The sequence below is a fragment of the Gossypium hirsutum genome, chromosome D04 (assembly GCF_007990345.1).
Source record: "Gossypium hirsutum isolate 1008001.06 chromosome D04, Gossypium_hirsutum_v2.1, whole genome shotgun sequence".
Taxonomy (NCBI): Eukaryota; Viridiplantae; Streptophyta; class Magnoliopsida; order Malvales; family Malvaceae; genus Gossypium; species Gossypium hirsutum.
Window position 1 is genome coordinate 50,630,268 of NC_053440.1, and position 21,317 is coordinate 50,651,584.

At 35.2% G+C, this 21,317-nt stretch overlaps 2 protein-coding genes and 1 long non-coding RNA gene across 3 annotated transcripts; 2 read left to right on the forward strand and 1 right to left on the reverse strand.

Moving 5' to 3' along the window:
• The first annotated feature begins 1,659 nt into the window (after window positions 1–1,659).
• On the forward strand, window positions 1,660–5,131 carry LOC107899005 (ATP synthase subunit beta, mitochondrial). The gene is made up of 9 exons (XM_016824592.2): window positions 1,660–2,260; window positions 2,794–2,869; window positions 2,958–3,046; window positions 3,220–3,337; window positions 3,414–3,517; window positions 3,601–3,759; window positions 3,849–4,073; window positions 4,189–4,500; window positions 4,718–5,131. The coding sequence occupies exons 1-9, from the start codon at window positions 1,784–1,786 to the stop codon at window positions 4,829–4,831; spliced, it is 1,674 nt and encodes a 557-aa protein (XP_016680081.2). The 5' UTR covers window positions 1,660–1,783; the 3' UTR covers window positions 4,832–5,131.
• An 8,187-nt stretch (window positions 5,132–13,318) lies between these two features.
• LOC107899004 (uncharacterized) lies at window positions 13,319–14,074 on the forward strand. The gene is made up of 2 exons (XR_001684553.2): window positions 13,319–13,529; window positions 13,667–14,074. It is a non-coding gene; the product is annotated as an uncharacterized lncRNA (long non-coding RNA).
• A 165-nt stretch (window positions 14,075–14,239) lies between these two features.
• Window positions 14,240–18,128, reverse strand: LOC121215917 (ATP synthase subunit beta, mitochondrial). The gene is made up of 9 exons (XM_041090787.1): window positions 17,461–18,128; window positions 16,811–16,886; window positions 16,634–16,722; window positions 16,343–16,460; window positions 16,163–16,266; window positions 15,920–16,078; window positions 15,606–15,830; window positions 15,179–15,490; window positions 14,240–14,660 (listed from the first exon to the last, which is right to left on the reverse strand). Exons 1-9 carry the CDS (start codon window positions 17,935–17,937, stop codon window positions 14,547–14,549), a joined length of 1,674 nt encoding a protein of 557 aa, XP_040946721.1. The 5' UTR covers window positions 17,938–18,128; the 3' UTR covers window positions 14,240–14,546.
• Between the last annotated feature and the right edge of the window lie 3,189 nt (window positions 18,129–21,317).

A 21,317-nucleotide genomic window follows, 5' to 3' on the forward strand; every position in this document is an offset into this window, starting at 1 on the left:
TTATTAAAATAACATCTTAACTAAACTTTATGATTTTTATTTCACTTAAAAATATAATTGATTTCACTAAATTTTTAGACAACAGATTATGATTATTATAAAGCGCAAATTTAATAAATAACATACTTTATAGTTGATGACAATTGTTATTATAAATGGAAAGTTGTTATAGATAGTAAAAGTAAAATATAAAAAATTGGTCCTACAACGAACTTAATTATTATAGTGAAATGTTGTTATAAAAGTTAATTATTATAGAGATGATTGATTGTATTAACGAATTTGAATATCTTTTAAATATATTTTTAACCTAAAATTATTATTTTTTACTTCACAAATTCATGTTTAAAATCAACTTTTTAACTTCTTAAAGCATTTTTAGCTACAATGCTAAGGTTTGAAAAATAAAATATGTATATATTTTTTTGGACAAATAATATTTATTTTATACTTATAATTAAAATCATAATAAATTATCATTATCTATAAATTCAAGTGGAGTCCTACTCAATATTAGGACATTAAGTACTTGCATCATATGCAAATTATACGTGAGTTTTCTTCAAATTTATTATAATTTAAATCTCACTTTTTGAGACTATTTTAATTTGACTTTAGATGAAGTTTAATATTTAATTCGATTATGTTTTTGTAATGCTTGTTTTTTTTATTATAATTTATTTGAAATAATATGATATGTTCTTATTTAAATTTTGATCTTTGAGGAAGTTAAAGAATGTTGATAAATAAGATATATCTATCTATATCATATTAAAACTCATAAATCAATTTGACAAAAACTCAATTGAAAAATCAAAATAAATTATATTATTATAAGAATAGTTGTTGTCTTTATATAAAATCAAATAAAATTCACATATAAATTTTATCATTTTAATCAAAATTTCATTTTTTATATAAACTTTTAATAATATATTTATTACATAAAATTTTCCACCATAGCCTAATATTTTATTAAAAACTAAAGAAAAATTCTAATATATGTAAAAAAATATTAGCATAATAATAATTTTAGCCCTTAAAGTTTATATATTTCATTAATTTGTTCTTTATTATTTTTTTGAGTTAAATTTAGCATTTAATCTTTTAAAAAGAGTTAAATTGCTCATAATTGAGGATTTGGGTGCCTCACAAAAGTCAAATTGCTTTTGTTTTAGTGAAAATATGGACTAAAACATTAATTTTTTTAACAATGTTGGTGTGGCAACCAGCGTGGCAGTTAATGTGTAATTTTTACGGATATGTCATTATTTGTTTTATATGTCATGCTAACAAATAATTTAAAAATTATAAAAAATATTCAAAAAAATTAAAAATATAAAAAATGTATAAAAAGTTCATAAAAATAAAAAAATAGCCTGAAGTACACGTAAATTACCATGCTTAAAAATTTAACGTTTTAATTTGTATTTCCATTAAATATACAACAACTCGACTCTTTTTGAATGCTTGATGTTCAAATTTAAAAATTTTTAACAAGTCAAGAGTCAAATTTAATTAAAAAAGAGCCAAATTGATAAAATATATAAATATTAAGAACTAAATTTAATATTATAAAAAAATAATTAAAAAAATTGATAAATTCAATATAGTTGGTCAAAATACATTAATAGTATAGATACGTATTGGTACCAATATACCACTACAAATACGGTATCGAAGTTTTTCAGCCTCTCCTATTAAACAAGCGGAATAGCTGATCGCTCACTCTCAAAAAAGCTCCACTTTTCAAACCCTAGCCTGTATCTGGGAGCCCTTTCCAATGGCTTCGCGTCGACTCCTCTCTTCTCTCCTCCGCTCCACTTCTCGCCGATCTCTCTCCAAATCTCCCAGCCCTACCCCTCGCCTCCCTTCCCCTTCCCCCACGCGCCGCCCTTTTCCTTGCCCTTACTTTCTCTCACGCGATGCTGAGTACTCTACATCTGCGGCTGCTGCCGCTTCTGCTCCATCGCAGCCTCCTCCCGCTAAGAAGGGCGGAAAAGGTAAGATCACTGATGAGTTCACTGGTGCTGGAGCCATCGGTCAGGTTTGTCAAGTGATCGGTGCCGTCGTCGATGTTAGATTCGATGAAGGTTTGCCTCCGATTTTGACGGCGCTTGAAGTGATGGACCACTCGATCCGGCTTGTGCTGGAAGTGGCTCAGCACTTGGGTGAAAACATGGTTAGGACCATTGCTATGGATGGAACGGAGGGACTGGTCCGAGGGCAGCCGGTTCTCAACACTGGATCTCCTATCACTGTAAAGTTTTTATTCTTATTGTTTTCATTTTTATAGGAGCTGATAATCTTTTTGAAGATTTCTTGTGTTTTGGTATTTTTGGAATTAAGGGGAACATCTTATTCGTTTTATTATGGATCTGAATTACATTTTATCGGAATCTGATCTGGAATAAGTGAGAAATTTCTTATTCAAATATGTCTCTTTCTAGAGTTCAGTGAATTTTCTTTCGGACCTATTGGGCGTCTAATTAGAACTCATTACTTATTTATCTGTTGGTCAACTACATACTGCTGATATTGCCCTTTGAATTGATAATAGTAATAAATAAAAGCTTTCTTTTTTGTGTTACCCATGACTCGGGCGTTTTGATCAGGATCTTAACGTTTCTCCCTTGTTTATAGAGCTTAACAATTTTCTCTCTTGGCCTTTTGGTTTTCTTCTTTTCATCTAGTCATTGTTCTTTTATGGGCTTTTTTTAACCTTTAGAAGTTGTCTAGCGATAACACTTTTTTTAATTTCATGAACCTCTTAATCATGTTTGTTCTTGTTAGGTGCCTGTTGGTAGAGCTACTCTTGGTCGTATCATAAATGTCATTGGAGAGCCTATTGACGAGAAAGGCGAACTCAGTAAGAGACTTTCCAACTTTGTAATTTTTTGAAATGTTTACTTTATAGTGTAGAGGCGACAAAGTCTAACTGAGTTAATGCTTGACAGAAACCGACCACTTCTTGCCCATTCACAGAGAAGCACCAGCCTTTGTCGAACAAGCTACTGAACAACAGATCCTTGTCACTGGTATTAAGGTACTATTTATTGCTTGCGATTATGTATGCCTTTGATGCTGTGCTGTTTGTTTTCCCTTTGTGTGGAAAGATGCAATGCTGTTCCAGGATGAACTTGTATTCGCATATCGTGTTGTTTGAATCCAGATGAGACTTTTAGGTTCGAAACTTTATTCTCTTGCTTTATTTTACAGGTTGTTGATCTCCTTGCACCATATCAAAGAGGAGGGAAGATTGGACTTTTTGGTGGTGCTGGTGTAGGGAAGACAGTGCTTATTATGGAACTTATCAACAATGTTGCTAAAGCTCACGGTTGGTTTTACATTATATTTGTGGCTGCTTCTTACTTTGTTTATTAATCTTATATTTTTCTTGCTTTGGTACATAGGTGGTTTCTCAGTGTTTGCCGGTGTTGGAGAACGTACTAGAGAGGGTAATGACTTGTATAGGGAAATGATTGAGAGTGGTGTTATTAAGCTAGGTGAAAAGCAGGTAAATGCTAAACATACATTCATCTTGCCCCTGTTAATGTAGTTTTTACCTTACCACCATGATTTTTATTGTCATCATTACAGGCTGATAGCAAGTGCGCTCTTGTTTATGGTCAAATGAATGAGCCCCCTGGTGCTCGTGCTCGTGTTGGCCTTACTGGTCTGACTGTTGCTGAACATTTCCGTGATGCAGAAGGGCAGGATGTGCTTCTCTTCATTGACAACATTTTCCGTTTTACTCAAGTAAGATGGTGTATTGTATAAGCTTTTGAAGCACTCAAAGAGTACATGTTGCGTGTTCCTGATGGTTTGGATTGTTTTTTCCCCTTCAGGCAAACTCTGAAGTGTCTGCCTTGCTAGGTCGTATTCCATCTGCTGTCGGTTACCAACCAACCTTGGCTACTGATCTTGGAGGTCTTCAGGAACGTATTACCACCACCAAGAAAGGTTCTATCACTTCTGTTCAAGCCATATATGTGCCTGCTGATGACTTGACAGATCCAGCTCCTGCAACAACCTTTGCTCACTTGGATGCCACAACTGTGTTGTCCCGACAGGTATTGTGCACATTTGTTTTTAGCTGTTGATGAGATGATCCATCTGGTTTTACATTTTCATTGGTTGGTGCTTTTAGACTATGACACTTTCTTCCTTTTTTATGGTTATTGTCAGATCTCTGAGCTTGGTATTTATCCTGCTGTGGATCCTTTGGATTCTACATCTCGTATGCTCTCTCCTCATATTTTGGGTGAGGAACACTACAACACTGCTCGTGGTGTCCAGAAGGTTCTCCAAAACTACAAGAACTTGCAAGATATTATTGCTATTTTGGGGATGGACGAGCTTAGTGAAGATGATAAGTTAACTGTTGCTCGTGCTCGTAAGATCCAAAGGTTCTTGAGCCAGCCTTTCCACGTGGCAGAAGTGTTCACTGGTGCCCCTGGCAAGTATGTGGAGTTGAAGGAGAGTATCACCAGCTTCCAGGTACAATTATATCTCTTCCTAGCTTGCTTCTATTGCATCATATTAGTGTGTTTATGGCATCTTAAGAGCAAGTGATTAATTTCTTATGATAGGTGGATCCGTGGATTGATATTCTTTATTATTAAAATTAGTATAGCGTTGAAAAGTATGCATTTTTAGTGTCTGTGTTAATTGGTAGATGGTAATCTTTACATATAAATCTTTGAACTGTGTGCAGGGAGTGTTGGATGGAAAGTATGATGACCTGCCAGAGCAGTCATTTTACATGGTTGGAGGTATTGAGGAAGTGATTGCCAAGGCAGATAAGATTGCCAAGGAGTCTGCAGCTTAATTAATTTCAATGTTGATGCCTTTGTTTACTCCCCGATAATGTTGAAAATAATTAGAGGCGGTGTTGGCGTTGCCAACAACAACAGGACTGTTCATTTTTTGGGATATTTTTCCTATTCAAGTTTTAATGATGTTATTCAAGAGTGAGAAAGAGGAATAGAACTTGGGCCCCTTTTTACTTGTTTAATAAGGGAAATAAAAACCGGATATGTACATTTTTGGTTGGAGAACTACGGATGCTAAACTTTTCTCTGTTTTCAGTTAAACAAATGCAGCTCTAGTTGATGGCTGTTTATTATTAGTCTATTATCACATTGAGGCATTTTAGTTCTTATAATATTTGAAATTGAACAAGGATAATAGAGTGATTGTATTTGTTAAAATTTTAAAATTAATATAAATAAAAACATAAAAATCTCAAAATTTTATTAAAAAACATATCTAAAAGTTGTCTTTAAAACATTAGTAAAAAAAAATTCAACTTTTTATTATATGTCAACAATTTCCACAGGCTAAAAAGTGAAGGGATTAAGGTAAACTGAAAGATAGTTGTACGCCAGCCGCTCTTCTTGCCCTTCCTTTGATTTCCTTTTGTATTTGGTTGCCCCCTGTAATGATCTCACTCATTTTCAAGTTGTACGTCAAAGCCAAGTGAAGGAGAGTTCTATGTTAGTCGCTTTTCTTGCGATTGTACCCTCTAAATATTTCTCCCTTTCCAAGGTCTGTGCTTAGAGTTGGGATCAGCTTCCTATTTGTTTTCGATCTTCTAGAAATGAAGTTGTTCCACCTTTTTTCTTTGTTTAAAAGCTTGCATCTCCTATTTCTTTGTTCCCTCATGTACACTAAAACCAATCGCACAAGGTAGATTTTTGCTTGGAACATCGATTATGCATTTAGTCTTTTACCAACAAGGATAGCATCGTCATTTCTAAGATCCCTAAAGATAGTCCATTTGATATTGTTTCCCTCATCCACTTTGTTTTGCTAGTCTGCAATTTCTCTCTTCCCTAATTGAACATCCACTTTAATGTTGTATTCAATTGTTTTTTTTTTTAAATAGTGGATAGATTAAATTTTTTTCATTTAATTTTTGAGGGACAAAGTTGCTGATACCCTAATAATTTAATAACGGCAATAGTTAAATGTTGTCATCAATTATAATTTTATTCTTACTTTCTAATAGCACAGAGTAAATTGCTTCGTTTATTTTGAGGGAGATTAAATTGTTTTTAATATAATTCTAAGTATTTATTCTACTTTTAATTTCTTAATTTCATGGAAATTTGTTGACATCATTAACTCCACAATTTTGTAATTTGTAGGTGGGATAGCTAAAATTCAATTCTGATGAGAAGTTTTTATGTTGTGTATCATTAGAGATTGTTTAATTTCACAACTACAATAACTAAGCTCATCACCACTACAGTTTTTTATCTCACTGGAATTAATCTCACCGCCAAAATCATTAATCATTAAATTAACTAAACTTGTCAGTGAAGAGATTAAACTACCTCTGATAATACCAAGCAAAGTCTTTGTTCTTGCTGCGTAACCCCCCCCCCCCTTTTACTAGTGTAGGTGACATCAAAGAAAGCTTTCTATGACTGTGATACGATACTTCCACTATTTATCCATGTATCTCGGATTATGCATATTCTCATTTTAAATTTTACAACTCATGGTTAATTTTTATATTTAGAGAAGTTATTTCTTTTGATTCGTTTTTCTCTATAACTAGAATATTTTTCAATTAATCACAACCAATATCAAATGAGATATGTCTATGAAGCTATTTGGTAATAAATATTTTATTTATCTTTCATTCACTTTAAATATGATCCAAGTTATACGTAAAACATCTTAATTTAAGAAGAACTTCAATTAAAAAACAATTTCTATATCTTAAACCAAAAAAGGGATTACACGATTATTACATGATAATACATTCTAAAGACATTTTTGAGTGACTCTACCAAGTGAACTTCTCATGCTAAGAGAATCTGTTCCTCAAACAAACTCCTACATATTATACCAAAGAACCCCATACTTCAACATATGATATGGATTGCTTACTTGTAAAAAAGACTTAACACGTAATGGTCTCTATCTGCCTGTACCCTATCTTGACAATGCTTGGGCAGAAATATTTTTAGAAATATAGCATTAATGCATAATGATATCATAATTATAATTTACTTATATATATATATTTGCAAGCTCTAATATTTTCTATTATTAACTTATACTCCATTTAGATGTCAATTGAAGTGATTAATTTATTTATTATTTTCTATTATAATAAAATTGCACCAAAATATTTTCTCTATAACTAGAATAATTTGCAAGCTCTTATATTTTCTATTATTAACCTATGAAGTGAGCTTTTATTTATTTATTTATTTTGGTGCAATTGGAGTTTGGAGCCCCAGTCATAGAAAAATTTTATAGTAAGGTGAGTTTTTTTTTTTTGGATGAAATACTTAAAAATGCTGAAATTTTTTTAAAAAATTATCAGACTAAGTCGATTTTTTTAAAAAAATTTATTGGATTAGGCCGATTTTGGAGAGAGAAGGAAAATGCGTCCAGCTAGATGCGTTTTCAGCGGATTTGGTAGGAAAATGCTTCCAATTGGACACGCTTTCCTGCTCGGTCAATAAAGCGCGTCCACGGTTCGTTTAGGGTTTTAGACTTTTAAGGGTTTTTGTTTAGGGTTTGTAAAGATTTGGGAGTTTAGGGTTTAGGTCTCAAAAATATTATTTTAGGGTATTTTTAATTTTTAACATTTTTATATATTCTTTAGAAATTTTTTATAATATTTATATTTGGTGGAAAATATAAATTTTAGGATTTTTATAAATATTGAGTTTTAAAAAAAATATTATTTTTAAAAATTTGAAATTATTCTAAATTTTTGTCATTATTTTGAGACCAATTTGGTAATTTTCAAAATTGACAGGTACCAAAAGGATATTTACACCAATCTGTTATTCAAATTGTAAAATTTAACTCAATTCGAAATCGAATTTCGAATTACTTGATTCTATTAACTCAAAGTTCGTATTTTTCAAAATTTTTAAATCGAATCGAGTTTTGGTCACCTGTAGTTTACGATAGGTGGAGGTTGAATCGAAATGTTCAAAAAATATTATCCTGGGATTCCAGAGATATCTGACGGGTGAGTGGGAACTTTGCGAGGGTTGAAATTGGGAGAGCGAAAATGCTCCCTACACGGCGTGTTTTTAGTGACATATAAAAAAATGCACTAAAAGTGTGCCTAGTTGGAAGCATTTTTAGCTGACGTGGCACTGAAAACGCCTCCAGCTGGGCGCGCTTTCAGTGCATTTTTTTACATGCCATTGAAAATGCACCCTGTAGGGAGCATTTTCACTCTCCAAATTTCAACCCATGCAAAGTTTCCACTCACCCATCAAATATCCCGGGATAATATTTTGTGAACCATTTTGCCACTCACCCCTATTGTATAAATGGATCATTTTTAGCATTCAGTTCCATAAACCAATTTCAAGCATACTGAATCCCATGAAGAGGAAGTTCGCAAGACGTTTCGTAAGGCATAATTTCGAGCAAACACGTAATTGCATCAAGTAAGGTTCGATTTTTTTTGTTCATATATAATTACAACTCTATTTTTCTGCATAATGTTTTTGTTTTCAATATGTGAAACAAGTTATTTTGTTGAAATGAGTGGATGAATTAATGTTGTTGTTTATTACGACGGTGAAATCCGTGACATCAACATTGGGGTCATTTTTCACCAGAGAATACAACGTGATTGGCTTTCAACCTGAACATACAATTGACGAATCTTAGTGCAAGAATTAGGCAAAAAATTATTGGATCCATCCAGATGAGAGTATCGTCATTGAAATATCCATCAAATATGAGGCTTTCGATATCAGAGGTGCAATGGGGGTGAAGGTAATGGTCCAGGCACGTATTGCTAGTGGATCACAAATACTCGAGTTATATGCAGAGTTTGCAAACACAGATGAATGCGGTCTGAGGTCGACATATGTTCTAGTTCGAGAGGCTGGAACGGAAGAGCAAGCTGAGAGTCCAATGACATAGTTGTGCGGTGGGTTCATGGCTTTGTTTGGAAATTCCCGTTATTGTATCCTAGAATCATCAATGGGAAGACACTTATTGGTTCCAGCCCTAGATTTCAACCGCAGTAGACAGAAAGTTCAGCAGTCGAAGTTTGGAGATAACCAAGAATACTGAGCCCTGACACAACACTCATTTAGTGGTTTTGATTTTAACTTCCGCCAGCCGATGTTTGGCGTCGGGAACACTTATAGGGGTATGTCAGCAAGTTCCACTGGTAGGCAATCCGCAGGCGATTTTGGTTGTTCCGACAATTATACAAGAAATGATGATGTACTCCCTAAAACTTGGCTTAACAATATAAAATGACAACGACAATCAATTTCAATTCAAAAATAATATTTATTTTAAAAAATTCATATCCAATATCCGTACAATTTTATCAACTAAAGCTTAGCTAAACAATTAAGATTTACATGAAAAGTACAAAAAGAAAATCATCTATGTCATCGAGCAGAATGTGTGCACAACGGGGTGGTCTTCGGTTGTGAGACGGATTTCTTCTTCGTTCAAGCTGTAAACCTAGTTGCTCCTCTTCTTTGTCACCTCTACCTTCAGGTACATGTTGTGGTTTTAGCCCCTCATCTTCTTCGCCTTTATCCATGGTTGATTGCATTGTGCTCCTCAGTTGCCATCGTGTCTCATCCGTTCTACAGATAGGTGGTTGTGAAGATGGTTCACCTTGGTAGAATAATGATCTCGGGGGTGTTTGTGACACTATCGGCGTAGACATATAAGTATATTGTGTCCCATACACTGATGACAAAAAAATACGAAATTCTTGTCGATGCCTCAAACATAGTTGACATATACATGGTCGTCGGAATCGTCATCATCTAATACGTCAATGAAATTAGCATGTAATAATGTGGGGACAGATGTAGTGGTCCAAAAATAATACCTGGAGATAGTGTAGAAAGATAAAAATGTGGTGCAAGATGTAGTGCTTGTGTAAAAATGACAGGGTTAGTGAAAGCAGCAGAATAAAACGAGCCATACTGATCGGGGGCTGGTGTGACCATTGGTTCCTCTTCTTGCGTTGGTGTAGATGATGTACCCGCCTCAGCAGCTGCTCCAAACCTTGGATTCCTAAGCACTCATCGTGGCCTCCTCGTACGACGTTGCCTACCCCTCGCCTCCTTCAATAGCATATATGACTTGCCATGGTGTCTAAATCATGACATTTACTCTAAATTGTAAGCTGATTCTCGAGCGATATTGGGTTCACGATTAGGTATAAAGTCGTACCTATGGTTCCAAATGTTGATATGTTGCGCGTGGAATGTAACCCAATTTTTATCGGTTATTTCCTGCAAGTCGATATTGTACAGATCTTTGATGCCTTGGGGTACCGATAAAATCGTTTGCCTAAACTCGAACCACCGCATAACTCTATCAAATTCGTGCATCTTCACAGTAGTGTACACTACCAATGGCACCTTCACGTGCCAGATGTTAGGATTCACTAAGAATTCGGAAGGGATACATGCTTGAAGTCTCGGATCGGAGTATGACATCCATTCAAACTATAGTAAAATAATAATCTTAATTATATATTTACTATTAATTTTTAAATCAACTACGTTAATATTATATAATTAAAATTTTAAAAATATATACCTCCGCTTTTGATCGTTGATCTAACAAGAGCCGTATAACTTGAAGCTCTTCCGGTGGTCCCACATAACTCGGCCCACAATTCCACCTATTGAAACAATATGTTAATACAATAATTTAAAATTTTAATACTTTTATTATGGTAAATATATTATCTAATGAATTTTACTTTGTTATAAGTGGGTATATTTAAGGGTGGTTCACTCGATGACGTAAAAATGGTAGCTGGTATCACACCCATTATTGCAGTAGGAGCATGCAACTACCGATTTTAATTTTCTATGGTTGTGTCGCTCGACAAATATCTCGGTACAACGTTGCCAACACGAATGACCCCCAACTGAGTCGACCCACTTCTTTAAGGTCCATGAGTTTTAGTAGCCACCTTAAATGGACAAGATTTCGTGATTTATTGGGCATTAGGAGACCCCAATGATCCTAATGATGTACGTTTGAGCATGTTGTTCTCTTTCAAATTCACTCTATTTCGCATCGAGCCCCAACAAAATTTATTTTCAACCAATTCATATCCATCCGGGCTCCAAATATTGTGTTTGGAACCTTTCCTAAAAGTTGCTTGCATACATCTCTCTAATCGACAGCGACAACTAACCTAGTCACTACCGACTCATCCATTGATAACCCGAACTGTAATTGCATGTCCTCTATTGTGATAGTACACTCACCGCATAAAAGATGGAATGTATGTGTCTCGGGTATCCATTTTTGCACCAATGTGCTTATAAGTGTGGGATCCAATTTATAACCCTACCCATACGAGCCACGTGCAAAAATCCTGCATCTCTCAAGTATGGTTTGATTAAAGACGATGGAGGAGCGGATAGAATGTGAATATATATCTCCAAAATTTGATCTTCAGCTAATTATAAAAAAATACAAAATCTTAAATTTCAATATAACAACAAAATAATTAAATTAAATTAAAAATAATAATTCTTACCATTTGCAATTGAACGGCCGAAATGTTCTTGTCATCATAACGAATAAGAGAATTTGTCATTACTACTTTCAATAAATATGAAAAAAAATCGTAATACAAAATTAATTAAAAAAACCTTAATACTATTTTAATAAAAAATGAGATTGAACTGAGAGAATTGAGTAAGAATTGAGAGAGGATTGAGAATGAATTGAGAGAGAGTTGTGAGTGAATTGAAAAAGTGGGAATTTGGGGTTTAAATAGAGAAAAAACTTAGGGGGGGAGTTGTTGGAATTCGACCGTTAGGGGTAGCCGTTAGGGGAAACGCTTCCAATGGAACGCGTTTTCTTCTCTCTCTCCAAAATCGACTTAATCCGGTAAATTTTGAAAAAATCGACCTAATCTGGTAATGTTTCTAAATTTTTAGCATTTTTGAATAATTTACCCGATTTTTTCCTACTTTTAATTAACCTCCTTTGTATAATTAAATATTGAGATTGTTTGGTTAGCGTAGCCTTACATTATTAGTTGTAATGTAAAATTTCGGAATATGTTTATCATGAATAGATTTCAAACATTTCTTTGAGATGGTAAATTCACATTACTAGTTTGTGTTAAGATTTTGAAATATAGAAGTGATCTCAATGTCACTTTTTCCTTATTTTGAACAGAATATGAAAATTTGAGCAATTTTATTTTCGCTCTCTTATTATTTTAATAAATTTCATCTTTTTAATGGAAATAAAATATAAGTTTAATTAAAATAATATTTTTTTTCTCTTTAATGTAAGTAAATGAGCTTGTGTAATTCTTTGCATCGGATAATTAATTCCTTTGCAAAAGTTGATGTAATTCTATTAAAAATTTATTAGTATTTATTAAAGTACGTTGCAAATCGTAATATAGAGGTAATTCTATTAAAATTTATTAATAATTATTAAAATTATTGTCTGACACTCATTTGATATAGATTCAAATTATGTGCTCCTATCCTATACTCATAATATCGTATTATAAATAAAAGAACTATAAAATTCTTCAAGACAAATAATAAATATATCATATAAATAAATCGTTGGGTTCAATTGTTTGAAAAAAAAATCAATCAAACACATAAAATTGTTTTCATAAGTTTTTGTAGTTTTATGAAAAAAAAATGAGAATAAAAAATATTAAAGAAATTAAATTTATTTTAAAAAATAAATAATTTAGTAATATGAAAATGGCAAAATCCCCATTTGTAAACCTCACTAATCAGCCTACATCCCATCCTACGTCATCTTTATTTGTTGACCTTAGTCATCCTAAAGAAACCTCCACCACTATTTCTGTTACTCAACCATTTATAACCTTTAATAGATCTCCATGTCTAAGGTTAGAATTTTCAGCCCTCAAACTTGCCACTAACCTGGTCCATTGACATTAGCATGAGGTACATGTAACACATCACGTATAAATGTTTAATTTTTCCGTAATGTCAGTTTTTAATAATAAAAATGAATAAAATTTTTAATATGAAAGATCAAATTGCTTTTGATCTAATGTAAAAAGACTAGTTTATCTATTTTTTAAGTAAAGAAGATAAAATACAATCTAACTCATCTAAATTGCATTTTTAACCTATTTTTAACCTTAAACCCTAAATTCTAATTCTCTGACTTGTAAAACAAAGCAACTTCAACAGGAGGTCCCAATAGAATTAGAAGAAGGTGAATATTAGCTCATCTAGCCGCTATAACGTATTTCAAATTACCGCTACATCATCAAGTGCAATAATACTGTTCTAGTTCACAGCTTCCTCCAATGTATAGGTGTCGATACCTAACTCTTAGACACGTGACAATAATACCTTCATGTTTTCTTTTTGGATCCATAAATAAGTACTTACATTAAAATATCTCAAACTGAGTTACGATACATAATTGCAGCAGTGGCATGGCATCAGCCAACAAAATAGAAGCTAATTCAGAGCTTCATTACAGATAAAACAAGAGTTCACAAAAGGGGAATTATCCAAGTAAGTCGATAGTTGTAAACTGCTTCCTTTCCTTGCCATGGCATCAGCTTCTCTAAATATATGCTTCAGGGTCCACTGCTGGAAACAGCAGTTGCATCCATCTCTTTTTCGACTTTGAGTAATTGTTTAAGTGCCAGGTTAATACCGTCCCACAACGCCGGCCGTCCCTGCTCCCGCTCACCCCGGGTTTCCCAAGGCTGAACCTTCTGTGTTGATTTTGACGAAACCTGGCTTCAGTTTCCTCCATCGGGTGGGTATGCTGTTAGGAACATTGGTCTTAATTTCATAGGCAGCTACAGCAAAAATTTCTGCAGCTTTTTCAATCATCCTGTCAGTAATGGAACTCAGAGTACTGAGGCAAAAGTCAAAGGGCAAGGGAGTTTCCGTCTACCGGTCCATTCTTTTGCATCGATATTTGGATCAGGCCATTCACTCCAATCACTGTTCCATGCTTGTCCAAACTTTATAAAATTTGCTCACTGGTTTCTAAAATGTAAGTGTAAATGTTTTTTTAGGTATCAATATATAGCTACCATTTCCTTTGATGATCGCTTGTTTATTTACACCATCTACTTATACGCCAATCAGCAAATTGCAAAATCCGGAGTTCACATACCTAAATGAAAAAGTATTACGCCAAATTACAATGAAATTGAGAATAAAATTCGCCAATTTGTTCATTAAGAACAATAAAATTGAAACCCCAAGGGTTCAGGAAACATTAGTCTCGAATGCATTTCAAAACAGAAGTAGTTTCGAATAAACGGCAGTCAGAAAGGATAAGGCTTTAGCAGCCAGCGTTTTCGAACAAAAAAAAAATGTACACATCCGCCTTCTATTTCCCTTATTTAAACAAAGAAAAAAGCGGGGCCGAAGTGCTCTTTTACACTCTTGAATAACATCATTAAACATAAACAAAACCCCCAAAATAAATGAACAGGTCTGTTGCTGGCATTGCCAACACCACCTAGATTATTTTCGAAATTACTCGGCAGAAATTAAGGTATGTGGATTTGATTAGGCTGCGGATTCCTTGGCAATCTTATCTGCCTTCGCAATCACTTCCTCGATTCCTCCAACCATGTAAAACGACTGCTCGGGCAGGTCATCATACTTTCCATCCAACACACCCTGCATACAATTCAAAGATTATGTATGAAGAATGCCATCTACCGACACCTGACAATTTAATTGCCTACTCATGTATGGTAATCAGAAATTAACATTAATATGACCTATTACAATCAGGTCAACTCCACATACTTGCCAATGAATTCTCAAAAAAAGGAAGAGGGTCAGAATATCCCACATCTAAAGACAATTCACTCTCTTTATATCTATCCAAACCACAAGTGGACTTGTTACAACCTAACCCAAGAAATTAGCATTGTCTCCTAACTCACTACATGGAGCACATTGCACTATTTTGCTCACTTTTAAGATTATTATTCATTTAACGCACACCTCATCAGAATACTAGGGCACCAGCTGAAGTATTTAAAAACTTTTAAATGCTACACCACTAATTTTAATAATAAAGGATATCAATCCATGGATCCACCTATTATTAGAAATTAATCACTTGCTCTTAGATGCCCTAAACACACTATGCTATGATAGAAGCAAGCTGGGCAGAGATATAATTGTACCTGGAAGCTGGTGATGCTCTCCTTCAACTCCACATACTTGCCAGGGGCACCAGTGAACACTTCTGCCACGTGGAAAGGCTGGCTCAAGAACCTTTGGATCTTACGAGCACGTGCAACAGTTAATTTATCATCTTCACTAAGCTCGTCCATCCCCAAAATAGCAATAATATCTTGCAAGTTCTTGTAGTTTTGGAGAACCTTCTGGACACCACGAGCAGTGTTGTAGTGTTCCTCACCCAAAATATGAGGAGAGAGCATACGAGATGTAGAATCCAAAGGATCCACAGCAGGATAAATACCAAGCTCAGAGATCTGACAATAACCAGAAAAAAGGAAGCAAGTGTCATAGTCTAAAAGCACCAACCAATGAAAATGTAAAACCAGATGGATCATCTCATCAACAGCTAAAAACAAATGTGCACAATACCTGTCGGGACAACACAGTTGTGGCATCCAAGTGAGCAAAGGTTGTTGCAGGAGCTGGATCTGTCAAGTCATCAGCAGGCACATATATGGCTTGAACAGAAGTGATAGAACCTTTCTTGGTGGTGGTAATACGTTCCTGAAGACCTCCAAGATCAGTAGCCAAGGTTGGTTGGTAACCGACAGCAGATGGAATACGACCAAGCAAGGCAGACACTTCAGAGTTTGCCTGGAGGGGAAAAACACAATCCAAACCATCAGGAACACGCAACATGTACTGTTAAGTGCTTCAAAAGCTTATAAAATACACCATCTTACTTGAGTAAAACGGAAAATGTTGTCAATGAAGAGAAGCACATCCTGCCCTTCTGCATCACGGAAATGTTCAGCAACAGTCAGACCAGTAAGGCCAACACGAGCACGAGCACCAGGGGGCTCATTCATTTGACCATAAACAAGAGCACACTTGCTATCAGCCTGTAATGATGACAATAAAAAATCATGGTGGTAAGGTAAAAACTACATTAACAGGGGCAAGATGAATGTATGCTTAGCATTTACCTGCTTTTCACCTAGCTTAATAACACCACTCTCAATCATTTCCCTATACAAGTCATTACCCTCTCTAGTACGTTCTCCAACACCGGCAAACACTGAGAAACCACCTATGTACCAAAGCAAGAAAAATATAAGATTAATAAACAAAGTATGAAGCAGCCACAAATATAATGTAAAACCAACCGTGAGCTTTAGCAACATTGTTGATAAGTTCCATAATAAGCACTGTCTTCCCTACACCAGCACCACCAAAAAGTCCAATCTTCCCTCCTCTTTGATATGGTGCAAGGAGATCAACAACCTGTAAAATAAAGCAAGAGAATAAAGTTTTGAACCTAAAAGTCTCATCTGGATTCAAACAACACGATATGCGAATACAAGTTCATCCTGGAACAGCATTGCATCTTTCCACACAAAGGGAAAACAAACAGCACAGCATCAAAGGCATACATAATCGCAAGCAATAAATAGTACCTTAATACCAGTGACAAGGATCTGTTGTTCAGTAGCTTGTTCGACAAAGGCTGGTGCTTCTCTGTGAATGGGCAAGAAGTGGTCGGTTTCTGTCAAGCATTAACTCAGTTAGACTTTGTCGCCTCTACACTATAAAGTAAACATTTCAAAAAATTACAAAGTTGGAAAGTCTCTTACTGAGTTCGCCTTTCTCGTCAATAGGCTCTCCAATGACATTTATGATACGACCAAGAGTAGCTCTACCGACAGGCACCTAACAAGAACAAACAAACATGATTAAGAGGTTCACAACATTCAAACAAGTGTTATCACTAGACAACTTCGAAAGGTTAAAAGCCCATAAAAGAACAAAGACTAAATGAAAAGAAGAACCAAAAGACAGAGAGGAAATTTTTAAGCTCAATAAACAAGGGAGATACGTTGTGTTCCTGATCAAAATACCCAAATAACGGGTAAGATACGTCAAAACAAGAGCCTTCATTTATTTGTTACCATTCTCAATTCAGAGGGCAACATCAGCTGTATGTAGTTGACCAACAGATGAACAAGTAATGGGTTTTAATTAGCTGCACAATCGTTTCGAAAGAAATTCCACTGAAATTGGACTAAGAAAAGAGAAACATTTTGATAATAAATTTTTCACTTATTCCAGACCAGATTCCGATAAAACATAATTCAGATCCATAAAATGAATAAGATGTTCACCTGAATTTCTATTCATATCCAAGCTTCTAGTTTCAAACACCAAACAATACCAAAACACAAGAAATCCAAAAAGATTTTCATCTCCGATAAAAAGGAAAACAATAAGAGAGAAGAGACTTTACAGTGATAGGAGATCCGGTGTTGAGAACCGGCTGCCCTCTGACGAGTCCCTCCGTTCCATCCATAGCAATGGTCCTAACCATGTTTTCACCCAAGTGCTGAGCCACTTCCAACACAAGCCGGATCGAGTGGTCCATCACTTCAAGCGCCGTCAAAATCGGAGGCAAACCTTCATCGAATCTAACATCGACGACGGCACCGATCACTTGACAGACCTGACCGATGGCTCCAGCACCAGTGAACTCATCAGTGATCTTACCTTTTCCGCCCTTCTTAGCGGGAGGAGGCTGCGATGGAGCAGAAGCGGCAGCAGCCGCAGATGTAGAGTACTCAGCATCGCGTGAGAGAAAGTAGGGGCAAGGAAAAGGGCGGCGCGTGGGGGAAGGTGACGGGAGGCGAGGGGTAGGGCTGGGAGATTTGGAGAGAGATCGGCGAGAAGTGGAGCGGAGGAGAGAGGAGAGGAGTCGACGCGAAGCCATTGGAAAGGGCTCCCGGATAGAGGCTAGGGTTTGAAGAAGAACAGCTCTTTGGAGAGTGAGATAAGCTAGTCGGCTTGATCTGTTCTAATAAACGGGGCCGAGAGACTCGAGGGCTTTTTACTGTGTCCAGTATTCTTTTCACTTTTCCGGATTTAGTTTTAACTTCCGTTTTTTTTTTCTTTTTCTTTTTTACACTATTTAGGTAAAAAATTAGGCTTAATTTATAACATCTTCGCGAGCCATTTGTCAAAGATGGTCAATATTGATGTAGTTGAATCACATGGTGATGTGTGGCATAAAAATTATATAAGCACTATCTCATCATTATTTATATCAAAATAATTTCAAAAAATAAAAAAATTATGAAATTAAAATTAAAATATATAAATATTTTAAAAATTATGAAAACCTTTTATTATATACAAATTATGATAGTAAAGGAATTTTCACAATTTTTTTGGTTAAATTATAAACAATAAAGGAAATGATTAATTATAATATTTTTTATTCAAATATATCATTTTTATAAAAATAATATATGCAAAATATTAATAGTATAAAATTGATATTTCACCGGTCCGAGATGAACGTAAGTAGCCGTCTGTATCGCTTGCTCATTTAAGTTGTTACCGGATAGAGAATTGCATCGCAAACCAAAAGGTCGACCTTGCTCTAGTAGAATACGTAATAATATGGATATTTGGGAAAGAACGAACCAACAGAAGTTGTGCGGATGGTGTAGAGACCTAGGTCATACAATTGAAACATGTCCAAATCGAAATAGTTGATAATTGCTTAAATGATAATTGCTTAAATGAAACTATGTTGCATTATTTCTATTGCTTTATTCAAAAGAACTTATATTTTATTAAATAGGACAAAATATAAAAATAATTTACTATTAAAATATTCAAAACAACTTTTATTTTATTAAATGAAATAATATAAAAATATTTTGTACAAATATATTAAAAAATTCAATGTATGTGCCAGTTGGAATCAGTGCCACATGGGGTGGTTGACGGTTACGCGCTGGATTCCTCCTTGGTTCAGCTTCCGGTGGGGGTTGTGGTTGCTCCGACGGGGGTTGTGGTTGTTCTGGTTGTGGGTGTTGAGAAGATGACCCACATTGATAGAATAAAGAATGCGAAGGTATTTGTATCACCCACAGCAGAGGTGTTCCATAAGACGATGGGGATTGGTAATGAGATGAGCTCCCCGACGGATCCTCGTGCGATCCCTCCTATGACGATGGCCTATATATCGTTGGTTGAGTCGAAGTCATCAGGAAAGGAGATGCACCAGGCCATGCATTTCAACCTGGCATAGGATTGGGAAAAGGAACATATAAGGGTTAGGATACATATAAGGGCTAGGATATGCACCTGGCATAATCTGAAGGGGTTGTGGTGTGGGTGTCGTCGCTTGAGGCGTTAGGCCAAGTGATTATGTGGGCGTTGTTGATGGGCCCGTGCCGTCATCCCTTCTCCTTGGATTTAAAGGGCCCCGTCGTTCCCTTTCGACACTAATTTGTCGACGCATCTACTCTTCCGACAGTAAATATGACTTGCCATTGATCTTAAACCATGGCATGTAATTCGGCACGCACACTAACTCTAGAACGATAATCGGTTCGCGAGTAGGTATATGATCATACCAATTTTCCCAAATTTTGATATATTCCAGAAGAATACTGGCCAATTCGTATTCGATTGCCCTAAGTCAATTTTATGCTCATCATTGAGCACCTCAGGTGCCACGGGAATTGGTTGTCGAAATCTAAATTATAGCAACATTCTATCCGTCTGGTGCATCTCAACAGTAGCATAGTTGACCAATGGGACCTTAACATGCCAAATGTTCAGATTTTGAAAGAATTCATCTGGAATTACTGCCTGAATTGTCGGATCCTCGTATGGTGTCCATTGAAACTATATGAATGTGATAAAATAATTAGTTATATACATAATACTAAATGCTAAATATGAAACGACTATGTTATATATATTATTTAATACTTACATGCACTTTCGACCGTTGGTGTAATAGAAGTCATATATCTTCAAGAGCGGTAGGTATTCCAACATAACTCGCCGAATAGTTCCACCTAATTAAATAAATTTTTAGCATAAAATTATATTTTAAATCTATGTAACAATTGTAAAATCTAATATAAATTTTACCTCGTTATGAGTGGGAATGTATATGGGTGGTTCACTCGATGACGTAAAAATGAAAAGCGAAACTGAGCCCATGATTGTAGTAGTGATAGGCAACTTCTGATTTTGGCTTTATTTGGTGGCTTCGCCCTGCAAATCTCCCGATACAATGTTGCCAACAAGCAGACCCCCAACTAAGTTCGCCAACTGCTCTAAAATCAACGAATTTCAATAGCCACCTCAGATGTACGAGGTTTCGTGACAAGTCTGACATCAGATAACCTCTAATCATCTCAAGGATGTATGCCCAAGCATATCGTATTCTTTCTACTTTAGTCGAATCATTCCCCGGCTCCAGGAATATATCTCATAACCAGCTCATCTCGATCCGACCTCCGTAAATATTATTCAGAATCGCACCTAAAAGATCATAGCATATGGCTCCCCAATCAGCAGATTGAACAGACCTAGTGAGTATAGACCCTTCCATCGATAATCCCAATTGTAACTGCACGTCCTCCAAAGTATGGTACACTCTCCGCATGGAAAATAGGATGTGCACGTCTCGGGTCTCCACCTCTCTATTAACGCGTTGATGAGTTTCGGGTCCAACTTGCACCCCCACCTATATTGGCCACGTGCCAAAAACTCGCTTCCCTCTAGTAATTTTCTATCAACGGTGATGGAGGACCAAACATATTATGAATATAATATGGTAACACCTGATCTATAGATTGTTATAAAAAAATATAAAATAAAAATTAATTAAAATTACATAAATGAAAAAAATATTAAATAATATTCAAAAATTAAAATTAACCCTTACCATTTTCATTTGTTCGATAGAGATATGTTTATGATCGAGATGAATTAATTCCCCGTCCATTGCTAACATGATCAAATATTTTTGAAATTATAAAAAAATAATAATAATTTAAAAAAATAAAGGAAATAATTTAATTAAAGAGAATTTTGAGAAATTTAGGGAGAAATTTGAGAGATTTTTTGAGAAATTTGGAAGAAATGTTGTTTGAAGAAAATAGGAGGGGGTTTTATAGTTTTTTTTACCATTGAACCCCCTAATGGTCCAATTTTTAAATGACCGTTGGGAAAAAAATACGGGCTAAATCGCGTCCCTGAGGGAGCGATTTTGCCACTTCAACAAAGTGCATCCACATCAGCGCGTTTTGTGCTGACATGGCAAAATCGCTCCATCAGGGA